General features: G+C 34.7%; 1 protein-coding gene across 8 annotated transcripts; it reads right to left on the bottom strand.

Moving 5' to 3' along the window:
- Nucleotides 1–110: 110 nt before the first annotated feature.
- LOC145334994 (dnaJ homolog subfamily C member 11) lies at nt 111–22,477 on the bottom strand. 8 transcript variants are annotated; one of them, XR_013885098.1, is made up of 21 exons: nt 22,262–22,477; nt 21,976–22,083; nt 21,564–21,683; nt 20,726–20,799; nt 20,158–20,244; nt 19,550–19,640; nt 18,988–19,160; nt 9,010–9,122; nt 8,645–8,756; nt 8,326–8,434; nt 7,897–7,981; nt 7,527–7,634; nt 6,331–6,439; nt 3,452–3,520; nt 3,100–3,163; nt 2,799–2,869; nt 2,408–2,514; nt 1,700–1,752; nt 904–1,366; nt 592–766; nt 111–388 (listed from the first exon to the last, which is right to left on the bottom strand). XR_013885098.1 is itself a non-coding variant. In XM_080180648.1 (19 exons), the coding sequence occupies exons 1-19, from the start codon at nt 22,343–22,345 to the stop codon at nt 1,304–1,306; spliced, it is 1,800 nt and encodes a 599-aa protein (XP_080036774.1). In that variant the 5' UTR covers nt 22,346–22,477; the 3' UTR covers nt 111–1,303. The 8 variants fall into 8 exon arrangements, 1 of the variants encoding a protein (XP_080036774.1); XR_013885097.1 differs by having other exon boundaries at nt 912–1,366; XR_013885099.1 differs by having other exon boundaries at nt 930–1,366.
- Between the last annotated feature and the right edge of the window lie 673 nt (nt 22,478–23,150).

The raw sequence follows: 23,150 nt of genomic DNA, 5'->3' as shown, positions 1-23,150 counted from the left end.
AAAAAAGATCATTCTTTTTCTTACCATGTAATAGTACATTTAACATATGTTATTTAACGGCAATACGTTGGTTATTTTGGCTAATATTTATTGTTTATTTTTTTTATTTATTAATTTATTGCAAACGCATATTATAAGCAATTCATGTTTAATGGGTAATAAGTTTAAAAGGGTCAATTTTAATGGCGATTTGGTCTGTGATTCATTCCATCATATTGAATTGACACAGCAAAAAGACAATCTCCAAGTGTTCTTTACAGTTTACAGAAGTATTTAATAATGCAGTTTTAATAAGTTAACAATAACAATATAGTAAGGCAGCATTTTGCTAAGCTTTTTCAATTTACAAAATTGATGATTCGAAAAAGTAAACCACATCTGACTTGAACTAAAGTGTAGAATTTGTGAAGAATATCAAATTAAGTGATTAGGCAAATATTTCACAAAAAGCGGATTCATTTATAAGAGATCCTTAATTCAATGTAATTTGAAATATTCATAGAGACAATACAATTTTAATGCAATTTTTGATAACGGGACTTAAGTTTTAGCTTTAGTGGCTACATTTTTTGTTCTTCAAGAAAGCCACACCTTAGCTCAAGCAAGATATGTCATAGGATGAAATAAATTATAATTATTAGAATTTTATCTGTATAAAAAAAGCTTTAGCATATTTGTAATAATAGTCAATACAAGCTCAATCTGACTAAGATTATCACATTTCAAATGTTCAACAATGCTCTAGTTCTAGAAGTACAATTAAGAACTGAAATTGAAATGGTGCACCATGGTGGTTTATCTATATGATTTTTTTAGTTTCAAGAAAATTTTACCGTTTTTAAGTATATAACTTTTAAAATGAACTAAAATGTATTATGGGAAACATATTCATATAAGCCACACCAATACACCATAAACAATTCTAATACCTAACTGTAAGAGTTGAGGCATCCTCTTAATGCTTCTTAATTATAATCAAGACAAGGCTCGATAGTTTTCACAACAAAACAAAAAAAAATTACTAAAAGGCACTAAACCAATAAATTAAGATAGGCTTTAACTAAACATTTAAATATTCAACTTTTTTGTTAAAGAAAAAAAAATAATAAATAACAATGAAACTATTCAATATAAAAATAAATACATTTTTTTCAGCAAATAGATAGGTATTAGTTATCCCCTTGTAACAAGTCAAATAATTTTAGAGGCAAATAAATGAGAAGGAGATATATAATAACAAACAAGGACTGTCGCTTTTATTATTCTACTGTTGTAAAAGGACGGTTTGTTTCTATTGTAATAACTAGGATGAGATTCTGTGGCTGTTTTTAGGTAATCTTATCTCTTCTTGCTCCGGTTGGAAAACCTAAAGAAAAACAATATACTTTGTCTCAATAATGATAATTTGATGTTAGTGTAGATTGTCTAAAACGGTATTTTTTTAGACGCTCATCCCCCATAAAAATCCCAAGAAGGGAGATGCTAAAAGAGCTAAAACTTTTCTTCCCTTTTCTTAAAATTTGTTGAGTCAGGGTAAAATTTATTTATCGTTTATTGTTCTATTCATTTTCCTATAAACATTACAATTAGACTAATAGACATATCCTAGGACATAAGTGATATCTTTATTTCAAGAAAGAACAGTTCATTAACTCAATAAAGTACGTAAAAATAAGCTTTACTACAAATAAAAACCAACCTGATGTAATGTGTTTTGATATTTGTACTTGATAAGAATGTATTTTACTTCTCCTGAAACAAAACAATTTCTAGTGATTAATTTTATCCTAAATAAAAGAGCTATGGTGTCTTTCTGTCTGGTAGTAATGAAAAATTCCGCTACCCGTTTAATTTATATTCTTTCTTTGCAGTAAAGATTTTTATAGGTCAAAGAATACTTTTTTAGAGGTGGGTAGATCAAAACTTTAAAGTCTTAAAAGTTTCACATCTCCCCTTTTTATTTTACATTTTTAATCTAAAGACTTTTTAACAACATCTAAATGTATCTATCTATTTGTCTATCTCTGTGTTTCTTTCAGTGTGTCTGTATCTATCTATCGATGTGTGTTTGTGTATCTATCTGTCTGTCTATCTCTGTGTATCTGAATGTGTGTGTATTGATCTGTCTCTCTCTCTATGTGTGTATTGATCTGTCTGTCTCTCTGTGTGTATCCTTCTGTCTGTCTCTTTCTCTCTGTGTGTATCTATCTGTCTGTTTATCTCTGTAAACCTAGAACCGGATACCAAACTCAAAGTAAACTATCCTTGCCTCCCTCCCAAAGGTTTAATCTGTTTTTCTATCTGTGTGTGTGTGTGTGTATCCTTCTTTTTGCCCATCTGTGTTTGTGTGTATGTCTGTCTATCTATCTATCTATCTGTCTAACTATGTTTGCCTATCCCTGTGTACCTGGAACAGGATCCCAAACTCCAGGTAAACTATCCTTGCCTCCCTCCCAAAGGATTAATCTGGAATCTTCCACACAATATTGGACAGGAAGACTGATATCAACAAAACTAAAAATCATTATTATTAGCATAATAAACATAAACTGTCTTTTTATTAAACGTATTGATAATTAAAAGCCAAAATTTCAACCAAAGTATTTTGTAAATATTATTTTTAACTGGAGGAAAAGTTAACACCCTGAGCTTCTTTACAAATAAAGCTACTGCTAGCTGTAAAAAAAGATTGCATTTTTCGGTGTCATGACAGTTCAATAAAACTAGAATTATACCTTATTATAAATATATTTTAACTTAAAGTTCTAACAAGAAATTATAACTGATTATGTTCTTACCTGTCACTAAATACAGGTTCTTTCGGATCAAAGTTCTTTACTTCCTTTTTCATTTCTCCCTTGTCATTCGCCTAAAAATCACAATTTAAATTTTACATAAATTGATTTTAAAAAAAGGCTTAGTTCAAATAATTCGTACTACACTTATATAAAGTAACAGGATGTCTAACTGTACCTTCACAATGTAGTTTCTAAAAAGGTCAGGGAAGGTTCATAACTATTTTAGGGGAGGGTACCACCACGCTCCCAAGTGAAATCGCCTCAAGAAAAAAAGGATCCCGTCCCCATTAATTAAACTTACCAGAATCCCATATAAGGCTGTAATAATAACAAGTCCTCCTTTCTCTTCCTCTTCTCGCAGTATCCTAAAAACAAAAAATTATATTTATTTTCTTGTAATACTTTTTTTTTTGACAATAAGCATTAGGCAATAATTTGATATACATTACATACCCAATACCTACCCAATAAACAAAATGAACCCTATTGTAGATTTAAATCATTAGTAAATAAGTTTGGACAATACTTTGAACCAACCAATAAAATTACCAAAAGTTTTTGAGCAAACTAATAAGATAACGCGTTTATAAAACTTTGGGTACCAGTATTATTTACAGCCCAATGATCCCTACCTCCCTGGATAAAATACATACCTTCTATATCTTTCTGTCATAAGATTACAAGATGCCAGTGCCTCTCTTTTGGCTTCTGCAACTCTCTCTCTGATATTGATACGGTTGTCAGATCAATTTTAACAAGGTAGAATTTAATGAGACAATGGATTCATCCCCCTGCGGGGCTATTTCGTACCAAATAAAACCTAACCTAACTTAATCTGAAGTAATTAACAAATAAACGAAACTAAACCCCCAATTATTTTAATATTTCAAAATCAGTGGGGGGGGGGGGGAGGTTTATGTTCGACTAAGCACTTTGAGGTTAGTCAAAATTTTATCATTTTTGTACTGAGGTGGGTTCTTAAAAAAATTTTACCCCACTAAAATCAGTTTGGAACATTATAACCAGTGGGGAAAATACAAAATTTGTTAATATTGATTCTTAAAAAACTTTTACCCCACTTATTATAATGTTCCAAAATGATTTTTTGAGTGGGGATAAAATTTCCTCATTAGAACATTATTTTGAAAGAGGACTATCCACGAACGAGAGCACATGATTCTAAGTACCTTCCAGCATTGATCTTAAGTATTTTCTTTCAGAATATAATAGGTCACCATATATTATTGATATATTGACGAGAAAATTTATGTTTCACCATGTTTTTTAGGTGTTTTAATTGTTTTTGTAAACTTTTATGAAGCTATTTCTTTTAATAAAATGGATATTTGATGATACATATGCGAATACTCGTATTAAATAGATTGTAAATTAATCTATAATAGCATTAATTTAAACATACATTTGAGATAAAGTATATGTGCTTTTGACTTTTAAAAAAATTTTTATTATTTGACAACATGGACAACTAAAGACACCCCGAACTCAACAAAACGTTTGATAGAATTTTAACTAAAAATGGTGGACATTTTTTTACTTTTCTTCAACTTGAAGTGGTGAAACATAAATTTTCTCGTCAATATATTAATTACTAATAGTAACCTATGATATTCTAAAAGAATTTACTCAGGATCAATGTTGGAAGGTATTTAGAATCACGTGCTCTTGTTCGTGGATAGTCCTCTTTGAAAGATTTTTTAGGTTTGACGTTTGTTTGAAATTGAGCGCAGCATTCGTACTTATGATTTAAATTTGTTTTATAGTGAACGCAGCATTTGAACATATTTATTAAATCTAAGTACGTAAAATATTGCATTCATTTAAGGGATTTCCTTTTCGCACGTTACATTTCTCATTTTAGCATTTAAATAAATTATTTGTTTGCGCGTCAATAAAACTATGTACTATGCATCTATTGTAGTTTCTATCGAATGCGTTTTAAGTTGTTGCTATGGAAGAAATTCTATTTTCCCCCTTCCCGTCCCCAATAACCCTCCCTCCCTCCCTCACTGTCTCCTTATTATCCCCTTATTTACCTTATCAACCCCTTTGTATTTATTTTTCGCGCAACGCGTCAATCTATCTATCTATCAATTTCATCAGACACAAAACATTACTGTTGCTAAGTAGACAAATTTCATGTCAGGGGCAACAATTTTTTGGGGCTTACTAAAAAGTCTAATTAACCCCTTCCCTCCTGCTAAGTCATTAATTGGATAGATTATGAAATCTAGCTTTTAGTGAGAGAGGGGCGATAAAAGAAGCCTAAAACCATCCTAAGACCTAAATAAAAAATAATATAGCCTAAAGCTATGATGGGACCTATGAGAATGCAGCTAATAGGGCCAAAAAACAATGTGCAGTGCATGTCCCCTGTCTGATAAAGTATTTCCAACTATAAGTCAATCAAAGTCATATTTATCCACCCTCCTATCAAACAACTGTTGATCTTGGGTATTTTTTTTCTTAAAATTTATCTTCAAGAAAATAGCTTAAAACCATCACAGGACCAGTAGGTAAATTCCCTGAAGAGTAGATAATCGGTTTAGTGGTTACTGAGATCTTCAGCTTCGACGAACAGAGAGAGACATCGTTCTACTTTGTATTATAGATAGGACTCAAATTTAACTACCATATTATTTTTATTGCTAACAAAAATTAAACACTTATATAATGAATCTTCACCTTTTTTAAATTGAAAAATTGGTAGCCCCTTGATCAAAATATCTAGTTTTCTTATAAACTCATTCTGAGGGAAATATTGTGTGTAATGGGGGGATGGTGTGTGTGTGTGTGTAGTACTATGTTATCTATCTATCGATTAAGTTTTGACTGTTGCTATGGAGATATTTTATTCCACCCATTAAAAAAATAATCTTGAGGAAGGGTAATGAAAGTAATATCTTATTAATACCATGAGTATAATAATATACCAAAAATAAATATGTATAATAGTGTGAAAGGTTTCTAAAATAGAGAAATAGTGCGCTTGAAATACGCGTAGAATAATGTAATAATTTTGCGGTAAAAAAATGACAATATCAACCGTCATATGCAACAGGGGTGCCAAATTTTTTTTGAGTTTTCATTTTTTTTGTCTTTGTTGGTATTTGTTTTTTTAGACATGTTTTTTATGCTTAATTTAAATATTTGAAAATTTGAAAAATCTCTGAATTAAAAAAAAATATTCCAAATTTAATTGTGACTACCCCACTCGGTCTTTTGGAACATTATTTTGGTACACTATTTTTTTCAATTAAATTTTTTTTAAGAATGACATTTGCATTTCCCCCATTTGATGTTCCAAAAAAAATGGGAAAACAAGGGAGAAATTGAGTGTTCCAAACAAGTGTTCCAAAGTTCAGTGGGGTAAGGTGTTTTAAGAACCCACCTCTGAAGTATAGAATGAAACCTGCATTATGAGGCTAATTTAAATGACAAATATATGTAAGCCACCTAATATGTTAATTAAATATATGTAGATATGTTGTAAATAATCTGACAGCATGCATGCCTGTTGGCCTCCATCCTCTTTAATCTCTCCTTCTCCTTAGCCCTGGCCTCCCTTGGCTCCAGGATTAGTTTCTTTGCTGTAAACCAACACAAAAGAGGAACAAAGGTACCTTAAAAACAAGGATTGGTCAACGGATTATAGCTTAATTAAATTCTTAGGTATATGTGGAAATATACCCTGGGAAGTTGTTAAAAATAAAGAAGGGGGGGGGGGGGTAATAAGGGTTGTGGATTAGTTTTTATTGATTGGATAATATCTATAATTAATACAAAGTAGAATGATGTCTGTCCGTCCGTCTGTCTGTCAGTCCGTCCCTTAAGATCTCGGTAACCACTGAACCGATCGGATTCTACTCTTGAGGGAATATACCTACTGGTCCTGTGGTGGTTTTAAGCCATTTTCTTGGGGGGTGGGACACCCCCAACCCCCCCAAAAACCAAAAAATCCCCCCCATTTTAATTTTTTTTTGCTAAAGATTTCCTTGGTCCTTTTATGAATTTCGCCGAAAAAAATTTTGTTATCACCTCTTAAGGCAAATCCCCTAGAGGCTAGGGGCGAAGCCGCTAGTATTTATAGAAAGTACTTTAAACTAATATATCCTATGCTTAAAAACAATCATTGAAGGAAGATTTGTCGTAATAGGCATCCTAATATATAAAGTAGTAAGCGTTTTTTGTCTGTCCCGAATGATCTCGCTAACCGCTGAACCGATATTGTTCTCCTTTACAGTGAAGCTTCTTATAGGTCCTGGGAAGGTTTTAAACTATTTTTGGGGAGGGTATCCTCACCCCCACCCCCCAAATTTTTTTTTTACTCTTTGGAAACTTAAATTTAAATAGGATGAGGTCGATTTTCCCCCCCTCACCTTAAGTGCCCAGAGAGGCTTCTAGGGGGCGTAGCCGCTAGTTTTTATACAAAGGAATGCTTCAAAAAATCGTTCAAAGGCAATAGATAAGTTTGAATACAAAAAATTTGTGAATTACAAAAGAAATAGAAAAACTACTATAACTGATATTAAAAAGTAAAACTGCCTTTGCTGTTTTGAATAGCCTCGTTGAAATCTACAAAAAAGATCAAACACCAATCCTTTATAGCAACTGAATGAACCGAGTTTTCAACTTACTAGGTATTATTAATGAACATTCCCTAATCATAAAGAAGCTAAGCTACTAATAAAATTGCCAAATATTGCTTACCGTAGAAAATAGGTTGTAGAATGATATCATCTGACAGATGGAATGGAAATAAATATGTTTGACTGTCCCTCTTTAACAATATTCTTACAGTTACTCCAACAGGATAACCTAAACAAATATATTTGTTTGTCAAAATTCCTCACGAAGTCTTGTGTTAAGCTATGCCTAAAAAGAGTTGTGAACTCTTATGGAGAAAGATGAGTTGAACCTAATTTTTAGTGGAAAATTATTTTTGCAAATTAATCGATCCTACTGCATTGTCCCTTCCCTCTCTGCTCCAGCCTCCAAGAGTTACAATACAAAGGTTGTTTAATAGAGAAGCCGTGCATTAGTCAAGGGACAAATCCAATATTAGTTTAAAGATGCTCACCAACTTCTACTGTGGCCCCTAATGATGAATGTTCTGTAATTTGTTCCTTGACTCCGTATTCTAGTATAGCACCAAATGTTCCAACCTACAAAGAAAATTACATGTATTGATCGGTAAACAAATGCTGTTTGTTTATTTCAAAATTTATCTAAATGCAAGAAATTTACAACTTACAAGCCATCAATCGGTTTTTTTGTCTGAAGCTAAAGACCTCGTAAATTGCTGGTCCGATTAAGTTGTATTTTCCAGGGAAGCTTTATAAATATCTTAAGGTAGCTTCAAACAATTTTCCTGACGCACCCCGCCTTCTCATGGAGGTTAACGGCAAAGCAACAGGTGCTTCAAAAACATTGTAAGTCTTTTAACTATTAATCTTTTTTAAATGAGCCAAAAAAAAAAGAAAAAAATAATGCATAAAAAGCTTATTACCTTAAACGCTACTCTGAGATGATTTTTCTTGTCTTTGAATGGTTTGGTGAATGACAATGTTGCATAGGTGTAAGGAATTCCCAGCTGCAGACGGGCTACTGCACTGTAACTAAAATATAAGACAAATGAATGATAAATGAATAGGTATACACTATACAAACCAAATGATGACAAATCACTATAGCATCCAAAGTTTTAGAGCCAATAAATGAGATAACGGGATTACAAAACTTTGGGTGGGTACCAGTGTAATTTACAGTCAAATATCCCCTCCCGGGTCTTTCCTGATAAGTCTTTTTGATAAAAAAAATGATAATACCTGGCAGTTGTTCTAGAAATTGTAGTTTCCATCCCACTTGCTTCCTCTTCAACAAAATAGCTGTTCTCGTTTTCAAATATTCCAAGATTTGTTGTATACGTCAGATAACCAACTGAAATTAAGAGAAACTGAAGAATGAATGGTTTCACTTTATGCCAGCCATCTTTATCATCAAGAATCTAAGATGTAATAAAAGTCCCCAAACTCAAGGAATTAGAGAAATATTCTTAAAATTTGGGGACTAGTCAAAGATGATTAGTAGCTTCGCTTATAGACAATGACTTTCATATTTTACCAAACAAGTGTGAACAATTTAGAGTGTGAAAACTAAAGCTTTAAAACAAAATTCCTACGATTATTTTTACCTGTATGGGCATCTAGATGATTTTCCAGGGAGCATGAAAATCCAGGTTTCATTTCTTGTCTCACCAACTGCATTGATCCAGACATATTTATAAATAATCGGTTGGCTAATCTCCTAAAATTGAGTAATCGCAATGATGGTCCTTATTTTAAAAAAACTCAGGATTTTCTTGTATTTTTAAATGTCCTTTTGTTATGGGTATGAGATATCTTAAAAAGGGGGTGATTTTTTTCATCAAAGCAAATGCCATATCTATTAAACATATTATGTTTACAGGTTCGTGGCTGTCCTGCTTCATAAGTGTCCCATCACTGCAACCTCCAGCTTATGTTTTATCACATGTTAATATTTATTATGAATTTATATTGTTGTTTATTTAATGATCCTATAAACTGTCATGCACAATAAAACCATGTTCATTATTCTTTGTATGTTTTATATCTCTTGTATTTGCAGAGTCATTATGCTGAGGTTTTAGTTTGTCTTTAATATAAGCTTTATATTACTATTTCAGTATGTCTAATATGTTGATTACAATGACGGTAGCGAGGTGTTTCGTGTTGTATTATACCCTCCCTAGATATTATCCAATTAGCAGGGATTTAGGGGTATTTAACAGTGATATCAGAGCTAGTTTAATTTTTTTCAAAAGATCTACGACAACCATATCACAACACACACACAATTGCTACTAGTCAAAGTAAAATTTTCAAATTAGACCAGTAGTGGTCGGTGTAAAGTCTTTTTTTTCCAAAAGAAACGATAAATAGACATACTGACAAAAATGTGTAAGAGAACTACAGTTGAAGCCCATAGCTGGCTAGTCTAAATCCTATGCGGATGCTATACTAGGTAAATAAACTTTGTCAAAAGTATTACTGATTTACAAATTTTCCAAACCCTTATAGCTCATGAACAAATGAAAGTTCCTTGTTTTACAAACTACCTGTATTGTACACGCTTTTTATATCAATAAATTATTGTGTTAACAAACATAATTTCTGTTTCCAATCCATCCCAAAATAAATAAAGTAAACTTTATGTGTATTTATTTATTAATTTGCAAACAATAATAAATATATATCAACCGTGCTTTTATTTATTCATACCGCATACACTTTCCAAACCTAATTGATCTTTTACAAACAGATCAGTCACGCATTTTTTTTCAAAAACGAAATACAACAAGTAGTTTATTATTTATTTCCAATAATAATAACCACAAAACCTCGTCTCATCACAGAACAGAAACGATTTTTGCAAATATTGTTTTCCCAATAAAAATATTTCGTAGTGCAATTTTTTTCAAATAACGCAATAGCACATACGAATACATAAACATTCCTAGAGTAAAAGCGAAATTTCCAAAATAAATCGCCCATTAAGAATCGAGGACATTCTAGGCACGTTTTCACAAAACCTCCCCACAGAACAGAAACGTATGTCGTCTTCCAGGGTTTCGGATCCGCATTGATTTTTTGCGGATCCGGATCCTTCAAATTGGGTCAGTGCGGATCCGGATGCGGATCCGGATCCGGATCCTACCGGATCCTGTTCCGGATCCTTGACAATAAAAATAAAATCACCAAATTTTTCAAAAATATTTATTCTTTAATTCAAAGTCAAAATTACTTTTAATTTTCAAGTCTGACCCTAAACCTTAAAGATTGGCTCTCATCAAGAGAATGTCTGAGATTTTATATAAATTTAGGTAGATTTTTCCATTTTTTCCGCATTTTTTTTGAGTCCAAGGATCCGGATCCGGATCCGCATTTTTTTGCGGATCCGGATCCGGATCCTTGGACCCAAAAATATGCGGATCCTTGCGGATCCGGATCCGAAACCCTGTCGTCTTCCCAATAAAAGTATCTCTGAGTAATCTATTTTTTCAAACATTAAATTTTTTTTCCAAATTAAAAGCAAAATCTCCAAAACAAATCGCCCATTAAGAATCAAGGATGTTCTAGGCCCATTCCCACACGGCATAAGTTGAAATAAATTACACAAACACGAAGCCAATTTGCGGATGTCGTCTTCCGAATAAGATCGGCTATAACTCAATGCCTAAACAAAACGGCAAAACTCAAACGCATTTCACAACAAACCATCAATACTGAATGGGTAGAACCAAACCTAAAAGAAAAACAAGCTCAAATCCCATCAAAACTAGTTACTCATCACTAGATAAATACAAAAAAGGAAAGACAAAACAAAAGGCAAACACCCTCTGCACACAAAGGGACAAAGATTGTCAGACACTAGAAACCTCAGCTATATCAGAAAAAATGACAGAATTAAAAGTCATGGCAGAAGCGCCCAAACTATCAGACTACACGCATATGCTGATTATAAAGACAATGTCACACTATGGTCAATGATCACAGACATCCCCATACAAAAAGAGGAGCATTTCTATTGGCTGGGATAAAAATGAACATCCCCATTTTGGAGACAACATCCAGCGACAATTATTCCAAAAACATCGCCCAGAAGAGATTGGTCAAGCAGAAGATGGAGTTGAAAAGATTATTGCATTTCTAGATAATCACATCGGAAAACCGGCAAAATCACAAAAATTCCAATGCCTACGAGAAATAGTAGAATTCAAAAGAACTCAAGGACAAGAATTTGCTGAATATGCAAAACATTTTGAGTATCTGGTATCCAAAGCAGAAAATGCAGGACTGAAGACACTCTCCACAGACATCAAGGCAGGATTCCTTATAAACAATGCTAATCTAACAAACCAACAAATAGAACTGCTAAATTCAGTTGTAGATCTCTCAGATGATGAAAAACTCTATGACAATGTAAAACAAAAAATGTTTGACATGCTAACAAATGTGTTTGGTATTAAGAATGAAGACAGCAGCTCAGGAAAACTATCTGATGCCTTCATAGCACAGCACAAAGAAGCATTTGCAACATGGATGAAAAAGAAAAATCAAAAGAGAGGCAAACAGGGTTATGGCAACAACTATCAAAACAACCAACAACACAACTCGTCAAACAATTCACCCCGAAACTCAAACAACCCCCCTCGGAACACATACCCACAACAACAAAGACCAACAGAGGGAGGAAATTTCAATCGCAGAGATGCACAAGAAAGAATTCTACAATGCAGATTATGCCTATCCTGCAGACATCTGCAAAGAGAATGCCCATACAACTACAAGAATCAAAACAACTTACAAAAATCAAAAGGGAACAGACAAGCCTTTGTAGTGGAAGGAGAAAATTCTGAACCAGAAGAAGACATCCCAGAAGAATTAATCAGTGAGATAGAAAAAGATGAAACAGAAAGCAATCCTGAAAAATTCATATTCTTCACCACAGATGAACAGGAACTGTCAAAATTCACAGCAGAATCACTCAATGCGGCAGCACTAGATACTTGCTGCTCCAGCTCAGTAGCTGGCACAAAATGGATCAAAATATACATGGAAGCTATACCAAAACATTTTAAACACCTACTATCAGGTCCACACATGAGCAAAACATCCTTCACATTTGGAAACCAACAATCCCTGTCATCTCTAGGAACTTACAAGATTCCAGTAATCATTGCGAATGAAATTCATGAACTTGAGATTGATGTAATCAACAGTGACATTCCCCTGTTAATGTCAAAGGAACATATGAAACAGCTAGGAATTGTCATCAACATGATAAATGACACAGCAACAGCTAACAGCAACCCAGTAAAACTTCACACCACAAGTGCAGGACACTACATTATAAATCTTCTAGGACAAGATGACAATGAGGACTCAATGGTCATGGAACACATCCTGCTCATTGATTTAGAAGAAGCCTCTATCAGGGATCAATACAAGATGCTGGAGAAATTACACAAACAATTTGGACATGGGAGCAAAGAGAAGTTTGTAGACCTACTAAAAGGAGCAGAAAAGTGGAAGGATCACTTTAATGAGATGATAAATAAGATAATAGACCGATGCGAAGGTTGTATATTGAAGAAGAGAACACCTGACAGACCTTCAGTAGCCTACCCAATGGCTAATGATTTCAACAAGTGTGTAGCTATGGATTTGATAATATGGAAAGGTAAACCTATTCTATATATGATAGATTGCTTCACAAGATTTACAGTTCTGAAATCAAAACAGCCAGATGAAGTGGTAAAAGCTTTTATGACCCACTGGGTGAGATATTTTCAAAAACTCAGTGAGATAATCACAGAATTTACAGGGTCAGTGATAATAGAAGCCATGAGCAAACTAGACATAAAGGTAAACACCACAGAAGCCTACAGCCCCTGGAGCAACTCAATATGTGAGAGAAACCATGCACTAGTAGACAACATCCTAGTCAGAAATCTGGATGACTTCCCTGACATGGATCTGGAGACCGCCCTCGCCTGGGCCTGTGCAGCGAAAAATTTGCTCACAACGGTATATGGTTTCTCACCGTTTCAATTAGTATACGGGAGACAACCCAACATTCCCAACATCATTGATGAACCTCCAAATGTGATTGAGGTGAAATCACACATAAAAGCCTTAGAGGACCAGCTGAAAGCAATGCATGAAACAAGAGCTGCTTTTATCAAGTCACAGAACTGTGAAAAACTCAAGCAAGTGCTTAGAACTAAGATGAGAACAGCTCAACAAATATACAAACCTGGTGACTACGTATATTACCGACGTGAGAAGGATGATAGATGGTTAGGTCCTGGCACAGTAGTATATCAAGATGGGAAAGTAATCTGCATGAGACACGGGAAATACTTTGGACAAGTGCACACAAACAGATTACATCCAGTAAAACCAGAACTAGCAGAAAAGATCAGAACAGAAGAACAAGAACAGGACGCAATTCCTGTAACAGAGAAAGACCCAAAAATGGACAACAGAGAACAAGGAGACAAAGCTAACAAAACCCCAGATATCACACAATATGATCAAGAACAAATAAACATTGATCTAACAGAACAACCTCAAGAGACAGATATCATACAGGAAGAAGCTGAGGAGGAAAGTAGGAGAGACAACAGAACTCCTCAAACACAACCAAAAGAAAGAAGGGTTTCCAAGAACAACAAGAGGTAGCTAAAGAATCCCCTACACTACACAAGCACACATTAAGAGTGTTGCTAACAGTAGCGGCCACAAACAAATGGACAATAACGGCCAGTGATGTAAAATCCGCATTTCTGTTAGATTTAATGCTCATTCTTTGGATATTTTAAACAAAAAAAATTCAAAGCCAGTTGCCAAACATTTTAACAGTAGAAACCATTCATGGTCAGACATGGTTTTTACCCCTTTTGAAAAACTCCACAAAAAAGATAAAACTCTGTTGGATATCAGAGAAAAATATTGGATAAGAGAAAAAAAGACAGTTGAACATGGTTTAAATATAAATTCATGACAATTTTATGTACCTTTTTGCTAGTTGCAATAAAATTTTTTTTTTTTTGTTTTGTTTTGTTACATTTACTCATCTTTTTAAAAAAATTTTCTTGGTCAAACTTTTACTTAAAGACTGATCTGCAAAGCTGCACCTATACTGAAGTTTTATCTAGAGCAAATGATTTAATAACTTGTTTAATTTGACCGTCCAACTTTCAAAAAATTTACAAAAAATCAATCAAAAACTTGCCAGTTTCAATTTGTGTTTTGTTAATAATGTACATGGACGAAAAAAAGTAAAATTTTATTTCAAATTTAATTCTATTTTGTTATTTAAACTGCCCTACTTTGCATTTAATTAACCTTGTATAAACATATATCCTATTTATTCACTTTATTTGTTATCAATGTGTAACCATAGGGAATTTCAATTCTTTTTTTTTATATGTAAAAATGCCTATAAAACATATATTAAGTAATACTTGACTTAAAATGCATATTTTGATAAATTTTAATTGCTATTTTTTTGTTTAGTTCATGATGATGAGGGCAGTTTTGCCCTCGAAACGTTGAATAAATTTAAAAGTTTGATGCCTTGAGTTTTTCATTCTGAGGATTTTGCATGTTGGGTCCGTTAACCATTCGTCTTACCTTTCTGCAAGGAAATGAACTTGACAGGATTGTCCTAGTGAAACCTCCCAAGGAAGCCAATCTGACCAAGAAGCTCTGGAGACTGAAAAAGTGTCTCTATGGTCTGAGAGATGCGAGCAAGAAATGGTATGAAAAAGTCAGAGACAGACTTGAGAAACTAGGATTCAAAAAATCAGACTATGACTCAGGTCTTTTCTTCTTTCACAATGAGAAAGGAGAACTGGAAGGAATGATAGGAGTACATGTCGATTACTTCATATCATGTGGCACAGAACGTTTCAACAAGGAAATTTTACCCAAAGTCCTTGAAGCTTTCCAAATAGGAAAATCAGAATCCAATTCTTTCCTTTACACTGGATTCATGCTCAAACAGGACAATCAAGGTATAACACTTGACCAAGAGAAATATGTGGAAGGAGTAAAAATCCCTCACCTGGAAGCAAAGAGAATGAGCCAAACTACAGAAAAGATGAATCCAGAAGAGCTCACAATACTCAGACAAATGACAGGAGCAACAAACTGGACTGTGAGAGCAACTCGCCCAGATCTACAGTTTGAGATGATTGACTCTTCAACAAAAATGCAAGCTGGAACCATTGCTGATCTAAAGGCAGCAAGGAAAACACTCATCAAATTAAAAGACGTAGCAAAGGTCAGGATAGCAGATCTCGGAAATTTCAAAGATGTGGAAATCTGGTCCTTTACAGATGCCAGCCTTGGTAACCTGAATGATGGAGTAAACAGCACTCAAGGTTATATACTGTTTCTTGTTAATCCAAAAACAGGCAACTGCGCACCGATTGAGTGGAAAGCTAACAAGATTCAAAGAGTTGCCAACTCTACACTGACAGCAGAAACAATGAGTCTCACAGCAGGAACTGATGCAGCCATTGCCACCAGATGGTTCTTGAGAGAACTGCTTTGTAACCAATACCAACTGCCAATTATTGCCATCATAGACAACAATGATGCATTTGCAGAGGTTCACAGTGCCACTGATGTAGGTGAAAGAAGACTCCGCAGAGAAATAGGAATGGTGAAACAATGGATAAGCCAGAAAGAGATTGAAAAGCTAGTATGGGTACCTGGAGACCTCCAACTAGCCGATATCCTCACCAAAAAGGGAGTAAACCCTACAAAAATCATGATGGTTTTACAAACCGGAAAAATAGGTTCTGAATACATCAGAGCCATCAAAAATGCTTAATTTTTTTCTAAATCATTCATTTTCCAAATTCTGTAAATAGCATATTTAATCAATGTATATAACAAAAATATATTCTTTTACAACATACTTTCTACACAAATGAGTTTTAACACTTTTACAAAACCCACAACTCCAAAACTCGCTTTTTTATAAAAAAAACGGTCGTTGCAAATATAGATATTAATCGCGTTGTCATAACACTCTGGCACTCACAAAGCCACCATCCTCCGTATTTACAAACAGAGCTCCGAGTAGCATTGTAGACGCTTTTTTACCGGAAATCGCTTACATTTTACAAATTTTTTCAAACGACAACGCAACACAACACCAAAACAACATTCAGCGGCATTCCTTCAGTATATGCGCACCCTCGTTCGCAACAGCTACTAAACGGAAATTAATTTCATATTCCTTCGTGTATCGACGCCATTGGCTAAAGCGAATTTTGAAAAGTTTACGTTAAATGTTTTTTTCAAACATAATGACATCAGTATTTTATATTCTGTTCTGCTATCACATTTCCAAACCTCATTCAAGCTATCTTAGGTAATAAATATTTCTAAAATAAAAGATGGTTTTATGCAGTAAACCAATTATATGTCGAATTTATTTCCAATTATTTGTGTTTTACAAACATTTTCCTGTTTTCAAAAGGTTAATTCTATTAAATTAGTCCTTTTCTCAAAACGGCCAGTTTAATTAAATATACAAGCTTTTTCTCTTTCCAAAAACAACAAACTTACAAATTAAAAGCTAATTTGTTTTTTCAAAATGTTTTTTATCTATATAATGAATATCTCAACAAGTTTAACAACATAAGTATACTTATGTTTAACCTCTCGTGCCTGTTTTCAAACATATTATTTTTTTTTCAAAATAAACTGAATTTTCAAATTTTTTTCAGTATGGCACGCGATATGGAGGACAACCAGAGCTCGGAGTGGGAGGACGAGCGAGGACAGGAGTCCAGCAGAGAAAGGAGAGGAGAAAAGGAGAAGGAGGAGTGCCTTCACTTACACATCTCCGATTTCAGCATCCACGGGCAGAAGAACGAGGACGTCGTTTTTAGAAAGGCGGATGAGGAGAGTCTCTCCGAATTCACCGAGAGGATACTAGCTGCTTTGGAAGCAGCAGAACGGCCGATGCGGATCACCATTGATGTCCTGACTCGTTTCTATGTAGAGGAGCAGCTTGAGGACATGCAAGACGCGATCAAGAACATAGTGGAGGCCGCAATGGCTACTGGCGGCAAACATCGAGTGACCTTTTCAAGTGTCCGCTTCTCACCGGAACTTGAAAAATTCTGGTCCGAGATCCAGGAGTTGAATCTGTTCATTCGAAAATACACCGCAATTTCTGGAGAACAGCCATTAAACTTAATGAAAATATTTCTGGCTCCATACAACGGCCATTATGTGTCTTTTGGTGTGAGGTACAGAGAGTATGTAGAGAACAAATCGTTGGGGCGCACACCATCCAACAACGGCGCCAGCACTGTGGCCCTATGGGTGATCAAACACCATAGATCTGCCTATCGTCAGCCACCCAAGCCATCGGACAAACAACCAGCGATGTTGCCTTTGCCCTTACCCTTAGGGGTTTCTGCTGACTATACAGAGAACCCAATCATGTTGGAAATCTTGAAGGCACGCGGCATGTTCTATGGGAAGAGGAACCGCAGCGCCTCCAGGAGCACTGGCAGAAGGAGGACCTCTCACAGGACCAGGAGCAGGGAAAGGAGTGATAGCATGGTTAGTCTGGCTAGACCCCGTGGAGGCCGCAGCCCACAGTCCATCAACGCGCTCGAGCGTCTTCTCAACAGAGTATGGAAATACAACTACCAAGATCCTGAGGAAAGGGAGCGTGAGCAACAGAAAATCACGGGTAAGGTGGCCACCATTTTTAAGGAGAAGTGCCGGGAAGTGACGCAGCTGTCCGTCCAGCTAGAGACCATCAAGCTGGAGTACGAGATCACGCAAGAAAAAAAGCTGAAAGAAATGGAATTAGAGTGCAATGAACTATGCCATCAGAATGACCAGCTACGCCGCCACTCTGATGACATGGACAGACTCACCACAAAGTTGACCAAGATGAAGGAGGACCTGGTGCAAGAAAACGCTCAATTACAAGATGAGCTGCAGCTGCTCTGAATGAGTAAGAAGGAACGCAGGGCCGCAAGAAAAGCCGCTAAGAAGAATTGGAAGTAATATTAAACATATTATGTTTACAGGTTTGTGGCTGTCCTGCTTCATAAGTGTCCCATCACTGCAACCTCCAGCTTATGTTTTATCACATGTTAATATTTATTATGAATTTATATTGTTGTTTATTTAATGATCCTATAAACTGTCATGCACAATAAAACCATGATCATTATTCTTTGTATGTTTTATATCTCTTGTATTTGCAGAGTCATTATGCTGAGGTTTTAGTTTGTCTTTAATATAAGCTTTATATTACTATTTCAGTATGTCTAATATGTTGATTACAATGACGTAGCGAGGTGTTTCGTGTTGTAATATACCCTCCCTAGATATTATCCAATTAGCAGGGATTTAGGGGTATTTAACAATATCACATTCTACTCTACTACTATTTTAAAGTCTTAAACACTCACATATTTACGGAATATGGGGAAAAAATGACCCCCTTTGTATTAGAGTTTGTTCCACTTCTGGAGGTAAATTGTTCAAGTAAGAAAATGTAAAAATATATTCTTTTTTTATAAAAAAAGAAGTTGTACCTGTAAATTCTTGTGTCAACGCCCACTCCATTACCCAGAGTTAGAGATGCTTCCTGCCAGGATGTTGCTGTGTTTATCCTCTTATAACTTGTTGTAAAGTTTCCACTTCCCTTCCCGTTCGATGTTGTCAGGGACCCTCGCAGTGAGGCTACGTCTGTGTTTGTTAAAGGTGCCTGAAATATTGTTTCTCTAGTTGTGTATAACAGTTTTTAAAACTTTTTCGTTCTACTGTTAGGATTCATTGGGGGATTAAAGTAGGACACCTGCAATACTTTTGCTCAGGCCTGTGTTGTGTGAAATGAAAATGTTCTATGAATTTAATGCATGTACATGGGAGCACCTACGCAAATACAACCATTTCTCTTTTTTTATGTATATAAAATTCATGAATTGTAAAACGAGAGTACCTGGTTTTAGGTGGTAATTATAGAGATGCTACTCATGCAACTTTGGGTCTAATAGTCTTATTAATCGTTACTGTTTGGGATTAAAAGCGACAAGACAATTCCAACAAGTTAAAACAAAATATTTAAACCCTAGGTACATGTAGAAAAGCGCTTACCTGTATGGATGATGACATAGATAGCTTTGAAACTTCAAAATGTGGCAAGTCACTTGGGATTAGGTCGTCATATTCTACATCATACAAATATCTAAAAAAAATAGTACCTAGGTGTTAGTTTTCATAAAAGCTTACGCATTTAAAAATGTGAAAGCTCCCTTTCTATTTTATGTACAGACGTACAAAGCCCACAGAACCAAAAAGGCTTTTTCCTCTAACTACCCCCCTCCCCGAAAGTAGGAAAAAGTGATGATTATCCAAACAAAATGTTTTATAAAAGGGCTTGACACCGCATGAATATTAGCTTGCTATATTTCGTCTAAAAACATGGTCCCACCACATATTTACAACCTAAGAAACTAACTAATCGAACAATTATGCAATCCTATTACATAAATCAGAAGCTTATTTTGTCTGTAGCAAAGGATCTCGCTAAAATGAAATGGTACTTTTTTACAGTGAAGCTTCTTTTAGGTCCTAGATGGCTTTAGACTATCTATATATAAGTCTATGTATGGTTTTATGCTTTTTTTCTGCCCTTCTATATCCCTTCGATTAAAGAGCCCCTAGCTGCTAGGAGCGCAGCCGCTAGCAGTATCATAAGTTACCTGTCAAATAAGTCTGTAGCATCAACCTTCAACTCAAACCTGGAAACAGGATTTGTTCTCTGCTGTAACCTTCTCTCTTCTCGGACTCTATATAAGAGAATGATTAAGTTTAAGTGAGAGCACCTTTAAAATTAAGATTATACTTAAATACAAAGCTTTTCATTTCTCTTTAATAAAAGGTGTGCCTTAACTCCGCCTACTATCCCATAGAAAGTGTTTCACAATAGCAAAATAAGTGAATGCTGCTGTGATAATGATTTGATAATGCGTTACTTAAATGTATGTACGTTGTACAGTGCGCCTTTATAAAACTTTTCCTGTCAGTGTAATTAGAATTTCCCATTATATTTCTTACTTTTATATATCATTATCCAATCTCTATTTTTGTTTATGTAGAATTAGATGTTTGAATAGGTGTGTTTAGTAGATTACGCAGTAATACTATTTGTTTCTCTTACTGATTTGGGTATTTTTAATTGAGTTACAGAAAGTTTTATTCAAAATAACTGATTAGAATAATGTATATGCAGAGGAGATCCACTACAAGCAGAATGTATGGTTTCTATACCTGGCCAAATTTTCATATTCCTCTCTGATTTCTCTGGGTGTTTTTGTTCTGGGAACAACTGCCCATCCATCCTCCTACAAAAACAAACAATTCTAAGTGAAAATGTGCCCATATCCCTCTTCCCCTAACCTCCCCCCCCCCCCCCACTATCTTACATACTTCACTTCAGTTACATCAAAAGAAAAGTTTTACGCCAACTCTACGCCAACAATATATTCAATTTTCGGCAATTTGAAATTGAATTAATTGGCTGAATCGCAGCCCCTGGTCTAAACAAAAAAGCAATGATATTCGCTCGTAAAATTGTCTAAATTATGATTACACTATACATATAAAATACGATTTAGTAACAAAGAGGTCGGTATAATACTCTGGAAGAAAAACTATTTTGCCTTCCAATTTTCTTTACATACATTAAAACAATATGAAAGATACTGTTAATATGTTGTAGATGAAATTATAATATTTCATATGTCAATTTCATCAAACGCTTGAGTAAAGTCAAACTGCTTCGTAAAATAATTGAAATCATACCTCTTACTTCACCTCGTAAGGTCGGGATTCTCCTTCGATTTTTAAGTGATCATCTGGAGCATCATCCGCTTGTAATGGAATGCGAAACTCTAACACCCAAGTATATTAGGTTAAGTAAGTCCTAACTGTGAATTGTAATGAGTTGCGTCTGTTTATAGACCAAGGCATACCCCGCCTATTTATGTCGCGCATCTGACATAGCAGCAGTAAGAACCATTTTTAACGTCTTTAGTTATGACACCTCCCCGACCGCGAGCAGATGCGCTATGAGTTAGGCCACGATCACGGGTTAAATAAAAGCTACCTCTAACCCTTCCTTGCCGAGACAGTCATAAATAGCACGTTTGTGAGGATCACTGAGAACTTCGTAGCATTTCTTTAATTTGGTGAAAAGTTGCTCGGCCTGGGCTCTTTTTGCTTCATCCTGTAAAACAAACGATTGTTAGACATGAATAATTTAGGCATTAGGAAGATAAGACTTGACAAGTTTCAGTGAGCCTAAACATCGCAACTCCAACGACTTGAAGCGAATATATTTGATACCTATAAAATATATAATAATAGTCTAGTAATATGAAAACTTTGAAATCCCATTAAAACTTATATTTTTTTTTATTTTTGGTATATCTTGGTAGGTAGGTACAAGTTTTATACCTAGTAACTACTTTTAAAAAACTTAGATTTTTATCTTCCAACAAAATAAAAATTAAGAAAACCTGATGTTTATCTGGATGGAAGTTTCTAGCAAGTCTCTTGTAGGCAGCTGTGATTTCTGTTTGACTAGCATCGCGGGGAACATTCAAAAAGCAGTAATATTCGTTGTCCTAAATTAAATTTTTATTAATACATCATAAAATGATAATTGTATGGATCTGAAGATACCTAGATACATCACACATGCTAAAACTTCATTCACCTTCCTGGCAAAATTGAAATACTTTTTGATATGAGAACACTATACCTAGCCAATAACTCAACAACTATATTATCTGTTAATCTTACCTGAGGAGAGTTATCATCCTCTGGGGAGGAGAGAGGCTCTGTCTCAGATTCTCCCATTTTACAGACACCTCTGAAATTCAACATTTCATAGAAAACAGGGTAAAGTAAATGTTAATAATAATGAGGGATAGTTACAGGAGCGATATTAAAAGGCTGACCATTTCATTTGTGTTTTGTTAGTAATGGTGAAAATTAAATTTAAAATTATTATTACGTAGTTTTTTTCATCCATAGCACAAGCTACAAAAGATATCAACAGAAAGATAATTAATATAACAACAAGGATAAAATATAGGCTAACATATAGTTAAAACTTTTTCAAATATAAGGGGGGGGGGGGAAGTTCTGACACATTTGCGTAAACCTGGTGTATAGGCTTTATCTTTGGACTGAGAGGATAGGTTATTAGGGATAAAATCATTCTTATATGATAAATTTCCCCCAGATTTAAGTTTTTTTGGATAGGCCTCCAGGTTCCGGAGCTCCAGGCCTCCAGGTGGTCTCTGTACAGGTAAAAATTAAAAATAAGATTTTTTTTTTGAAGAGTTAGAGGTTAACTTATAAAACAAAATATGCTTCTTTTTGATTGTTATTCACATATTTGAAGAAAAAAAATACATATTTTGTCTCATAAGCTGACATCTAACTCTTTAAAAAAAATTTTTTTTTTCATTTTTACCTGTAGAGAGAACACCTGGAGGCCTGGAGCTCCGGAACCTGGAGGCCTAACCAAAAAATCTTAAATCTGGGGAAAATTCATCATATAAGAATGATTTTATCCCTAATAACCTATCCTCTCAGTCTAAAGATGAAGCCTTTACACCAGGTTTACGCAAATGTGTCAGAACTCCCCCCCCCCCCCCTTAAATCCCAACATGGCTTAAATTAA

The sequence above is a fragment of the Acartia tonsa genome, chromosome 13, assembly GCF_053477335.1.
Source record: "Acartia tonsa isolate MP-2025a chromosome 13, ASM5347733v1, whole genome shotgun sequence".
In the NCBI taxonomy this organism is placed as follows: domain Eukaryota; kingdom Metazoa; phylum Arthropoda; class Copepoda; order Calanoida; family Acartiidae; genus Acartia; species Acartia tonsa.
The sequence above is the reverse complement of the archived record's forward strand: the minus strand, read 5'-3'. Positions and strand labels throughout refer to the sequence as shown.